This window comes from Calonectris borealis, chromosome 18 (genome assembly GCF_964195595.1).
Source record: "Calonectris borealis chromosome 18, bCalBor7.hap1.2, whole genome shotgun sequence".
Taxonomy (NCBI): Eukaryota; Metazoa; Chordata; class Aves; order Procellariiformes; family Procellariidae; genus Calonectris; species Calonectris borealis.
Window position 1 is genome coordinate 9563886 of NC_134329.1, and position 12801 is coordinate 9576686.

At 58.8% G+C, this 12801-nt stretch overlaps 1 protein-coding gene across 1 annotated transcript in view; it reads right to left on the reverse strand.

Moving 5' to 3' along the window:
• NCOR2 (nuclear receptor corepressor 2) overlaps window positions 1–12801 on the reverse strand; it is a 255241-nt gene that overhangs the window by 37110 nt on the left and 205330 nt on the right. Inside the window, exons 19-20 of the mRNA XM_075167842.1 lie at window positions 7132–7279; window positions 3871–4426 (exon numbers count right to left, since the gene is read on the reverse strand). Coding sequence (XP_075023943.1) covers window positions 3871–4426; window positions 7132–7279 — 704 coding nt within the window. The remainder of the gene's footprint in view (window positions 1–3870; window positions 4427–7131; window positions 7280–12801) is intronic.

Below are 12801 nucleotides of genomic sequence, written 5' to 3' on the forward strand. Positions count from 1 at the left end.
TCCGGTTAGACACCCAGGGGAGACCAGGCGAGGGGCAACAAATCCAAGCTGCTCCCTGAATAATTGCAACGCTGTCTGCCCATGCAGCCGCATGGGTCTTGTGAAGTCAGGCTGCAGAGGAACGGGGCTCCCGGCACGGTGCAATGCCCCAGAGGCTGCTCAGACGCGTGGCCGCGGACAAGGGCACCTGGCACTTGCTCCCAAGACCTTCAGACCATGCTGAGCTGCTCTTCTGGGGCTGCCAAGCTGGGGAGACCCTATATTCACAGCATGCTCCTCCTGCACTTTGAGCTCTGATTTTGTCCAAAAGAAGCCAATCTTTTTTTAATTACTTTTAAAAAAGGTCAATTTTTTTCTGGGCAAGCCTGATCAAGGAGGCAGGACAGCCAGCGCAGGCTGCCAGCACCACGCCGGCTCGGCTCCCAGTGCCTGCGATGAGCTCCTCTCCTGCCACTTCACCCCCGACGCCAGCGCTGCCAGGCCGGTAACGCGTCACCCGCGGGCTGAGACGGGTCCTGGTGCTCACCAGGAGGTGACAGTCCTGGGAGCGCTGGCCCAGCTCCATGTCACTGTCACCGCTAGTGGTGCGGGACAGATCTCAGCAGCCGCGGTTGTGCTCAGCACCGCTCTCCTCCCCAGCAGCGATTCTTGCGGGACACGTAGCTAAACAGCCCGATTTTCCAGAGACTGGCAAGCTCGATCAGCAAGTGGGGTCCTGCCAGCCCTGGCAGCCCCCAGCAGAGCAACCGCCCCAGCAGCCACCCCATGCACACGTGGCACTTGCAGAGATGCATTTAAGCACCCTTAAGGTCCCTTTAAGCACACTTAAGATCCTCAGGTTTCCTAAAGTCCTCCAGGATCCTGACACTTAGGAAGCCAGAGTCAGCATTAAATTCATCAATATGCAAATTGCGTAATTTATTATGTCCCTCCCAGCAGATCTTGTGCCGGACACAGGGCTGTTTGTTGGGTGCTTTGCTCTGGAAGTCACCGGATGAACAACCCTCAGCATCTCGTATCCACCCGCTGCCAAGCTGGGGCCTCCCAAACCCAACCACCAGTCCCTAAACACGGGTGATGGCGTTGGGAGGGACGGGAAAAGGATTGGAGCAGGAAGGGGTCGGCATGCACGTGGCTGAGCCTCGGCCGTGTGGAAATGTCCCCTCCCAGGCACGAAGCTTTGGGGGTGACCAGGACACCGCATTCCCCAAACTCCTTCACCTTCTGCCACGGAGATGGCGACCAGTTTCATTGCCAGACGAGCCAACCCGCTGATATGTGACCCAGCCAAACGCAATTCCTCGCACACGCAGTGGTTGTGCAAAGGTGACGGCTACCAGATTTCCCTGCCGAGCTGCCCCGAGCCAGGGTCACGGCAGCAACGCGGCGCTGGCCCGGCACAGCCCTCGCACCTACGGCTGAGCCAGCGACCAGAACGCGCGGCGCAGGGGTGGCTCGGTGCAATGCTGACAGGCAGGCGTCTCCTCTCTGCGCTGCAGGTCTGCAGCGGGTGACTCTGCATGGCCTCCCTCACGCGTTCCCAGCTGGCGTGACCTCCCGCTGAACCGCGGTGCTGGCAGCTCTCGCAGCAGCCCTCTTGCAGCACACGCAGTATGGAACCACAGACAATTAGCCGCCTTCTTTAGCTTTGATGAGTGAAGGCTGCGGACTCCTTATCCCAGACTTGTCTTTGCTAGCCCGAACCACAGGAGGACCTGAGAAAGGTTGCCCCTACGTCTCACGCCAACCCTGCACCCCTTCTTTCTCACTGCAAGGACACCCCAGCCACCCACCGACCCCTTCTGGGAGATGCCGCGGACAGCTCGGTGCTTTTACAAGCGCAGGGAAGAGCACCCACGCCCCGCCGGCGCTGGGTGGGCGGGTGAGCATCGGGTGATGCGGTGACGGGGCGGCTCACGCGGCTTCTCGGCAGCCTCGTCCTGCTGATCGCGAGTCACGCTGCAGCAGCGGGGCTGCGGTAACCGCCTGCGAGCGAGCAGCCCTTGGCCGGTGGGAAACGCAAGGGAGCACAGGTACACCAGGGAAGGGCACAGCGTCCTCGCTGGGAGCACGATGGTGTCGAAACCTCCGACCCGGCTGCACACCGACCCTGTGGGTGCTCCTGGGGCTCCCGGGCTGGGCAGTGCCAGGCGCTGGCGTCGGCTGCAGCTTCCCTGTGCCGGCAGGCTCTGCTATCACCCGCGCTTCACCGCCGTACCGGATAAGAGGAGTGGCCCGGGAGCTGCGGGACGTCTGTTTAATGTTTAATATTCCTGGAAGCTGGTAACTGTTTGACAAGCAAGATAGGCGCTGACTCAGCGAGGAGCCGGGGATGAAAAAGTCGTTCCCAAGACGACTTGCTCCTTTGCTGCTGTCCTGTTTTCGGTTGGGTTAATGTTAAACTTGAGGAGTGCAGCCCCGCTGGCCTCACTCTCCCTTGCTGGGAGGTTTTCTCCCGTCTGGGAAGGAGGAGAGGGTGGGGAGGGGTGGTGCTGGACTCCGGCCACCGCTGGAGAGGAGCACTGCAGCCAAGAGGTCTCAGCCCTGCCACGGGGTCGGGGCCAGCGGCATCCGCACCACCCCTCGGCATCGTCAGCACTGCTTCCAGCTGCTCGGCAGCGAGAGGGGCTGCTCCCCCGGGAGAATGCTCCCGCACGAGCAGCACTCACCCACTGGCTCCTGCATCCATCCCAGGGAAAGCGTGGAGGCCGTTAGGAGTGGTGGAGACGCACGATGGCTCCCTACCGCCTCGTCCCGCTGCTTTGCTCAGTTGGTTTTTTAAATAGCCCCGTCCGCAGCGTTGCGTACAGCCCGCCCGGCCTGGCAGCACCCGTCTCGCTGCCAAAGTGCCCCCTGCAAGCCCATGGGAGGGGTGTGGGATGTAGGATGCTGGATGCAGGACGTGGGATGCCAGCCTCTCATCCCAGCCCAGCTCCGAGGCGGGGAGCGGGGAGCGCCTGCTGTCCCTAAGTGCGACGGCAGGGCGGACTCAGAGGTCCCTCCTGACCCAGGAGCCAGTGTGGATGGAAGCAGGAGCCATTAGAGAAATCAGCGCTACAAGACGCATGTATTCATATATACTCTTTAAAAAATAGGAAACCCTCTCCCCAATTGTGAGGCTCTTGGGTGGGGAGGGCTCTGTGGGAAGGGCCAGGAGGGTAACAGGACGTTTCTGCAAGGAGAGGCCAGCGTTTCCCCTCCCGGTCCCCAAGAGCCACCCAGGAAGGGACAGAGGCACCCCTGGCTGCCAGCCCCAGGGGTGGGTGGAGGGCTCGGGACTGCAGCGGCTCAGGTGAAGACCCAGTGGCATGGCCCCAGGAAAACTCGCACAGCCCACACCATTCTCCTGCCTCTCCAGCCAGGATGGATAATTCACCCCCTACAAATCCAAGCAGCATCTCCGCCGAGGGAGCAACTCGCCCCCTCTCTGCACTGGGAACACGTCCCTGCCAGCGCCGACTCAGACAGAAACCGCTCGCAACCCCGGATGCTGGCGCACCAGCCTGCGTCTCTGCACAACTCTGCTGTCCCCGAGGGCACGTCCCGCTCCATTGCATCACCCCGATGGGCTGCGGCCAGCAGATGCAGCGGCTCTGCACCCAACACCTGCCCGCGGCCATTGCCCAGTAGCACCCGTACGTTGGGACATCGCACTGCCCGTTGTGTCATGGCCCCTCTGCAAGCCATGGCCAAAGGGACACGGCCACGTGGGGACACAGTCCGGCACGTCCCTTCGCCTGGGGGAGCACCTGAGCGGTGATATTCCCAAGGAGGAGCTCATGAAAGTGCACGTGGGCACTGAGGCACGCAACAGAGATGCTCATCTGGCCCTCGGGCTGCGCGTTTGCCCACCTCTCTCCCCGCTCCTACCTGCTCTTGTCCACAGCATCCTGCTCGTCCATCTCGTCCGCGCTGCAGGTTGCGCTGGAGTCGCTGTCAGGGTTCACCCCGGGGCCTTTACTGCCTTTGTGGCTCTCCTTCTTCTCAGCCTTGGGCGTCCCCTCCGTCCCTGCTGTCCCTCCGCCGTTGACGCCGCTTTCTGCTTTCTTGTCATTCCCCTTGTCCTTCTCCTGGCTGTCTTCGCTCTCCTCCTTCTTCACCTCGTTCTTGCAGGGCTCTTCGCTCACCTTCTCCTCTGGCTCCTCCGTTTTCACCACGTCCACCACCAGGTCCTCCTGCACCTTCTCCTCGCTGCTGGGCGGCTCGGGAGCTGCCTCCGGCGGAGGGCTGGTGGCAGGAGCGGGGTTGGCGGGGGGAGCCGGGGGAGCGTCGGGGGGTGTTGGAGCCTCTTCCAACTTGACTGCCGGTTCTGCGCCGGAGTCACCTCCCGGCCCGGGTGGTGCCTTGGCCCCGTTTTCGCCTCCTTCTTTGGCTTCGGGCCTCGGCGAGGGAATGCTCTCGGTGTCGGAGCTGTTATTTACTGCAGCTGAGAAAAGGGAAGAAATAAAAATAAGGATCAGCCCGAGATTCTCGCTTCCCATATCGCTGCCTCCGCCCCCTCCCATGGGAGGAGAACGCCCTCGTTCCTCCGAGGGGGAGACGATCCCGGGGCTGGGAGAGCTGTGCCGGGATCCCCAGATCCAAAGCCTACTAAGCAAAGGGATGCTCTGGGGGCCGCTTTGCTGGTCCAGCACAACAACTGTTCTTAACCCCCACCCAAACGCAAAACCACATGCCCAAAAGCCTGGAGATGGAGCGACTGGGTTTTAAGGGAAAACCCTGGCTGCTGGCTGGATCCGCAGGACAGGACCTGCTCCCTCCTCGCCCTCTCACCCATGGCTCTGGATCAGCTCTGCTTGCCCGGGGCCAAGCACCTCGCTGGCACCCTGCTCGCTGACTTACGTCGCCCGTGTCCCTGGCGCTGCCACCCCCGGGGCAGCTGGGGACCATCCCAAAACACTGCGCGTGTTTGTTGTTATTTAAGCCGCCAGTGGCAGAAGAAAGGAGGTCAGGGTCGGCGAAAGCAAAGCGCTGGCAGTGCTGCGGGACAGGTTAATTATTACATGGAAAGGATCATTCTCAAATCTGCCACCAATGGCTCGAAGCGAGCTGGAAGCACAAGCATCCATGCACCACTGCAGATGAAGGTGCTGCCAAGAGATTGTTTCTACGGCTGGGGAGAGGAGCGTTCCCTCCAAGCCTTCGCCGGACAAACATGGCCAGGGCCAAGAGCACCAGGAGACTTCCACGGTCCCATCTCAGCACGTCCCCGCCGGGCACGGCTCTCATGCTCATGCCCAAAGGCTTCCTCCCACGCATTCCTTTACTTGTCTCTCTCCAGAGCAGCCCAGACAGCTTTGAAACGCTGGCGAGATGAGTGACACAGAGGGACTGTGTCCCAAGAGCTGTACGTCGGAGCGCATCCATCCTTCCTTGGCAGGAAAACGTGCCACACTCACCAGGAATCTCAGCCTTCTCCAACCTTCGCTCACTTGCAATCAAGCAATGAGGTGTCCCATCCCCCACCCAGGGACGAGGTTTACAGCGCGTTCGGCCAAACTCTCCCCGACTGCCACTCGATGCTACTCTGAATGCCACGCCGAGATGTCCAGCAGTGGCTTGTCCCAGGCTCAGCCAAGCTCTAGGCTCCAGCGCACTCCCTCTGGATACTGAATCCATGGTCTACACCGTAACCCCTACGCCAAGTCCTTCCCCCCATCCCTAGCCAGCCCCACGGCCCCCTGACCCCCAGCTGAGCATCCCCAAATGTCACCCCAGAGCCAGTGGCATAACTCGTGCCAGCCTCGTGCATAACACCGCCCTGGCACTTCTGCGCCTGTGCCATTTCATCCCCTGCTGCTTACGCCTTTCTTCAGCTCCGTAGCCCACCCCTGCAGCAGAACAAGAGACGAGGCTTGGAGCGTAAGGCTCGGGAGCATGTCAAGAGATCCATCTCGAATCTCAAAAACACATTGTTTCCTCTCAGGCACCCTTACAAAGAGCAATAACTCCCTTTAACTTTGCGCCTCTGAGTCACGTATCACCTCGCAGAAAGATTTACCTGGAATCTGCCTTGTAATGACTCACTCGCAACGATGATTTGAAAAGATTTCCCATTTCGAGTCCCATTAGCCTGGATGCTAAGGCCAGGAACCAGCGTGGTGCCAGCAGTGCTGGTTAAGTTATTAAATTACTTTGACAAAAGTCAAATGGGGCTATTGTTGGAAAATTATGCACATTTTCTCCAAACTCGCTGCCGCACTTTCTAAGCGATAAATAGCTGAAAATTGTCGCTTTCAAGTTGTTTCCTTTCTTTGGTATAGCTGGGAGGTAGGAAAACGCTGCCTTAAAAGGGAAAGGAGGAGGAAAAGATCCGCCAAGGTACATCAGCCTTGCCGGTGGGAGACCACGGCTTCCCCTGCCCTTGCTGGCTGCGCGGGCTCCACCGTCCGGGGCAGCAGCAGCAGCGACGCCCTGACGGGATGGGCATGGGCACGCGCAAACCTCAGCGGGTTCTCCCTCCTTGAGTCCACGAGAAGCTCCTCGAGAGCCTGCGGCGGTGGCTATCTAACCCTGCCGAGCACGCAGGGATCCCCCTTTGGGGGAAAACACCATGAAATGTGATTTGTAAGAGCGCACAAGCGTGCCAGGCCCCGGTAAGCTGGGTGCTCTGGGGAGCGTGCGCTGATGGAAATCGGAAACCAAAGGGTTTGCTCTCCTCCAGGGCGAGGAGAAGCTGCTGGGACTACCCCAAATTTCGGGTGAGCCCTTTACGTGCAGCCTCAATGCGGGGGCCAAGGAGCCCTTGGGCCACAGAAGGTGATGACAGCCTCCCTGTGCCCCCAGGACCCCCGTGGGTGCCCGGCAGCCAGGGCAGAGGCGGCTGGTAACGGCTCCCGCATTGCACGACCTTCCCAAAATAAATATTCTGCAGACAGACACGGGAGGAGGGCAGTGATTCAGGGCACTCCTCGCAAGCGTGAAAGCCGGAGGCGTCCGAAAGACCACAAGCGCCTTGTGCTGCGGGAAGCCGTCACCTCAGTGTGGCTTTGGGGTGACAGATGCGACCCCCCGCGAGCTCTGACATTTGCAACCCCGGAGAGGCCGTGCACGGTGCCTCTGCCGCAACCGTGCAGCAAAGCTGGGAGAGCTGAGCACATCCCCCCCGCCGCAGCCCCCCACCCGCCTCACCTTCTGCCTCCTCGGCCATCTCCTCCTCATTGCCGCTCGTCCCCGACACCTCCATCTCCTCGTCCTCGGCGGCGGGAGGGAAAGCGGCTTCTTCGTTTTGAACGGCGGTGCCTTTTTTCTTCTTCCTCTTGGCGTTCCTTTCTTTCTCCTGGGGAAGAGGCAGAGGATGGTGAGAAGGAAAGGCCAGAGGGATGGGGAGCAGACAGCACCGGTCCTGCCTGAAGGGCCAAGAGAGATGCTAACACCTCCACGGTCCCCCCGGGTCCCCCCCCGCCGTGAAAATCAGTCCTCGGGACCAGACTCGCCTGCTGAAAGCCCGGCAGCATGGTCTCACCTGGCCAAAACACTTTGACCGCCGTGCAACGGCCAGCCCGGCTCCACGCGGAGCTCCAGCCCCAGGCGGCAGCGAGCCTCCGAGGGAGGGATGGCACGGACGCGTGGACAAGGGACACACGTGCAGAAGTCACAAGTGCAGGGCTGGCAAGGGCCCGGTGGTCCCGCGTCCGCTCATTACGCCCGTGCGACGTGTTTGTCCTGCGCATTTCCAGGCGCTACCTCCAGCTACACAAACATGGGCGGCCGCGGCCTGACGCTCATCTGCAGATAACGACCCAGATACGACCCAGCCAACATTTTTGCGCACCAGCTTTCGTGTCTCGTACGGCAGGTGCTGCCAAAGGACTTTGACTCCCGTACCGGGGAGGCTGTCGCCGGTGGGGACGCTCCGTGCGGCACGGCATCCCGAAGGTGAGCTGCCTGGTGCCCCGTCCTACCCCGAGACAGCCCCGTCCCCGCTCGCCAGGGCACGTGCCGCAGCCACGAGGGCACGGAAAGCTGCTCCCTCCCGCCGACCTAAAGGAAAAGTCTCGGCTTTGCTATTGTTTCCTGCTCTTGTTGCTTGAGTAAATATTACCAGTAGGAACAGGCCCATCATCTCCGGCTCTCCCTGCAAACCCCACACGAATGACGTGTGTAGGACGTTTATTTACATGGATGAAAAGATAAAGCCGTGGTGGAAACGTTAACTTTGCTGCTGGATCTCTGTGCTGGGAAGAGTTGGTCCCCCCCTTCCCCCCGCCAACTTTTCAATCCCTTAAAAAACTTCCAGATAAAACAAACAAATACAACTGCTTTTTGCTTGGAAACGCTGCTTGCTCAAAATCTATTTTTATCAAACTGGGCAGGAGAGAGGGGAAAAAAGGCACTTGAGAAAGGGCTCTGTGAAGGCGCGGAGACGCAGCGGGAGGAAGGCAGGGCTCGGCGGTGCCCTCGCCCCGTCCCGGCGGCAGCGGCGATGCCCCGGCACTGCCAGCGTTCGCGCCTCTGCCACGGCAGCGATTCAGCAACCGCACGTTTCTGTCTGAAGCAGCAGTTCCCCATCACGCTAACGCGGTGACAAAGCGCTGACGTTACTATGGCAAAGACTTCTCTGCCTCTTACTCACGGGTTCGTGACTCAGCCGCGGGCAGGAGCAGGCTCCTCGCCGGGGAATTAGTCGGGAACCAGCCTCTGCCTCAGCACCCTACTTGGCCACAGCCCGGGGGCCGGTGGCTGCCGGCAGAGCGGAGCGGTGAGCTGCCCCGCGGGCACCGTGGGTCCCTCTCCTGGCAGACCCCACTGCTGGTTTTTAGGGAAGATGATGTGAAATCCAGGCAGCAGATCCTGGCTACATCTAGAGGTGCGTTCAGGCCACCACCTCGTCTCTTATAATGCCGACAGCTCTGGCCCCCTCGTGCAGTCTTGCTCCCGGCACCCTGCCCAGGAAAGGGGTCCCTTCTGCTCTGCCTCTGTAAGCAGCCACAGGGCCACCACGTATCACACAGGATCCTAACCACGACTGTGGCGGACATGGAAAAGTCTCTGTGAGCCATGCTTGGGACCAGGTCACAACGTACTTTTAATCCAAGCGATTACCAGCGATGCCACAGGAAGGTGCCAGGACCATTTGCTATGACGCTCATTTTGTGCTACCCCAGCCCACGGGGTCTCCGCTCTCTACCTGCCACCGGGTATTTTTGCAGGAGCATCCAGGACTTGGTGCCACTTGAGCAGGCTGCCTCACCAAGACCACTGAGGAGACACGCTGTGCACAGCGAGGACACCCAACCCTGCACGAGGGGTCACTCCATGCCTGCTCCTCCGTGCTGTCCTCCCGGGCACCTGGTCCCCAGCGTCACGCTGACTCCCAGCCTGGCAGGGATGGGCAGCTCTGCCCCCTCCTGCCATCCCCGGTGCTGGGCACTGCCTCCCACTGCTCAAGTTCACCTGCACCATCTGTCCTGGAGGAGGAGAAGGAGATGCCACCAGCCCTCGGGCGTGACATCTCTCTGGCCTTCTGCCTTGCAGGCAAAGCGGCCGTCCTGACAAATTTGGCCTCTCCTTGCACTCACCACCTGACGTGGCAACAAGAGCCAAACCAGCTTCCAAACCCCGCTACCAGCACGGGTACCTCCCATCAGCACCGGCCTCAGCCTGTCCTAAGAGCAGGACCAGGCAGTCCCAGACTGGTGCGACGTAACGATGCGTATTTGAGACCGCGCCAGGAGCAGGTCTAACCGCAGAGTGACTCCCGGGTCTGCCGCGGGAGCAGGCAGCGGCGGTGGGAAGGGACAGAGATGGACCTGTGGGAGCGGGTCCAGAGGAGGCCACGAAAACGATCAGAGGGTGGAAGGCCTCTCCTGTGAAGAAAGGCTGAGAGTCGGGGTTGTTCAGCCTGGAGAAGAGAAGGCTTCAGGGACACCTTATTGTGGTCTTTCAGGACTTAAAGGGGGCTTATGAAAAAGACGGGGACAAACTTGTTAGCAGGGCCTGTTGCGCCAGGACAAGGGGGAATGGTTTTAAACTAAAAGAGGGGAGATTTAGACTAGATATAAAGAAGAAATTTTTTACAGTGAGGGTGGTGAAACCCTGGCACAGGTTGCCCAGAGAGGTGGTCGATGCCCCATCCCTAGGAACATTCAAGGTCAGGTTGGACGGGGCTCTGAGCAACCTGGTCTGGTTGAAGATGTCCCTGCCCACGGCAGGGGGGTTGGACTAGGTGACCTGTAAAGGTCCCTTCCAACCTAAACCATTCTATGATTCTACGATGATCCCACAGGCAGGACCTCTCTGCCCACCGCGGTGAGGAGGGTCTCAGTTCCCCATCCCGAGACCAAGGCTCTGCACCAAAGCAGGGTAGACTTGTTCACCCTCCAGAAGAAGAGGCCACCAGGCTGTCCTCCTGAAGGAGCTTTGCTGTGCGAAGCCAGCACCACTCAAAAAAGCAAGGAATTGCAGAGATGTTGCTTGGAGGGGGCCAAAGGATTGGTCCTCCGAGCAGGACCAGCACCAGCCCAGGAGATACCTCGCCCATCTTCACTGTACAAGCCAAAACAAGCCCCAGCCGTCGTTAGACCAAAGTGACAACCACACAGCAAAGAGGTCCCGGTGAAGAAAGCGCCTAATCTCCAACTGCAAACAAGAAGAGCAGCTCTGAGGACGCCGTGTATCCCAATGCCCGGCTTTCCTTCAATGCTGAGATTAGGGAGCGCAGCGTGCAGAAGGTCAAGGCTAAGTGACGCTGATGCCTGGGATACATCCAAGCCGCTCGGCAGCGAAACCAAGCCAGAACACACAACAGGGCAGATAAAGCGAAGCCTCAAGCTGGCCTGTCCCTGCCCCAGCAGTAACAGGCTGCCTGTCCCACGGCGCAGCCGGCTGGCAGGGACACCAGATCCACGAGGGTGCTTGCAGAGGGAGGAGGGTGAGGATCTGCAGCATCCAGCCCCGATGAGCCAGGCCCGCAGTGGGATTCCCCCCCTCGAAGGGGTGGAGAAGGGTCTCGTGAGCACTGAGCAGCTCACGGGGGGAAGAGGGGAAATGGGGCTCTGCGTGCTGACACAGCCCACGTGCAGCTCCCCGGCCCCTGGGGGCTCTTTCCCTGGGGGAGAATCTCTCCATAAAACCCCAAACACGGCACGTGGAAGCGTACGGACCACGTGGGCTCTGGGGAGGCGGAAAAGGAGCGTCACCGTGCCAGACACCTTCACCCGCTGCAACCCAAACCCTTCTCCTTCCTAATGCTCTGGGTGCTCAGAGGGAGGGTCCCCGTCCCCAAAGCTCCTCGGGCTCTGGCCAGTCGGGGTTCAGCACACAAGGGGACAAGGGGCTGCCGAAATGCCTGGCCCCATCCCAGCCAGCATGGGGAATGGGGACATCCTGCTCCACACCGCGCTCTGCCACGTTCTGGGGACAGAGGGACCTTGCCAGGCTCTGCTTCCCGTCCCACACCAGTCACTGCCGCCTGCTCCTCCGAGTCGCCAGCACGCTGCTGAAACCCGGCGTCACACCTACCTGGCAGAGGAGGCTGCAATATTAATAAGCCCCCTTTGGGAAACGAGTAAGATCTGCTAATGAAGTTTACTCTCCTTAAGCAAGAGGAAGAAAAGCAGAGCCACTGTGTTTCCCCGCACATGATCAGCAATAGCTGTTGGTGGCGAGGTCAGGGAACGATCTGGGGATGTCATGGCAAAACTAGGCGATGCCATGCTGCCTCGCCACGTGCTTCCTCTGCAGAGGTCACCGCTGACTACTGGGTACAGGATGAGATGAGGAGGCTCGGTTTGCTCGTGAATATATTTAGGAGTCAGGAAGGAAGGTCTATGGCAATTTAATCTCAGTTGTTCTTTTATTTTATTCAGCTTTCTGGCATCTGCTGTTGCCACAAAACAATAGAGCACAATAAATAACAGCTGAACGTTCATTGTTCTTCTACACAACCGAATCGCATAGCCTCCAATGCTCAAAAAATAAAATGATGATGCTGATATAAACTGCAAGTGAGAGTGAGCAATTAGACTGGAGAAGTCTAGCGGCTGCCTTGGAGGGACGGATGCAGGGAAAAATGTGGTTCTGCAGAAAAACACTTCCGTGATATAATTTCTGAAACATTAGGAAGCACAGTAAATTAATATACACCGGCTCCACTGCCAGCTAAGCTGCATGATCTTATTTCAGATTCTCCCCAGTAATGAACAATGGTATCTTTATAATGTAACATTTTATATTCGGAGGGCCTGATGCACATTTCATTCCAGTCTTTATGTTGTTTCTGGGGTCTTTTATATAGTTTGTTTGCTTTGTTCCTAAAAACAATTTGGTGAAACATGGGAACACAGGAGTGTCTCTGTGCATAGAGCATTAATAAAAAAGAATCGCCGATGTCCTCTCTTTCTCTCATTCCTATAGACTGACTAGGATATTAAATTCCTGGGTGAGTCATTGAATGTTTTCCTGTCTTTCTTTTTACTCTTGCTGTAATAGCTTGCTTGGAGAGATTCCTGCATTGAACATTGTCCTTTGCATTTTCAAAGCACCCCTTGGGGGTTTAGCCATGTGAATTCTATTAGCTAGAAACTGGGAACCTCAGGATACTCTACAAATGAAATAATTATAATCCTTAGTTGCTCTTAGCAGTCCGTCCTACCGCCAGAACGCCGAACGAGCCCCACTTCATCCACACCCTGCACCGCACGCCAGAAAAGAAGCAGCGTTAGCCCCTTCTGACGGGGAAACTGAGGCACGGAGAGACGTGCGCATCTGCTCGCAGCCCCGAAGACAAGCGACATCTGTGTCGGGACCAGCCTTTCCTCGCGTCGTCCTAAACCCCTGCATTTCTTTGGGGCAAACTGA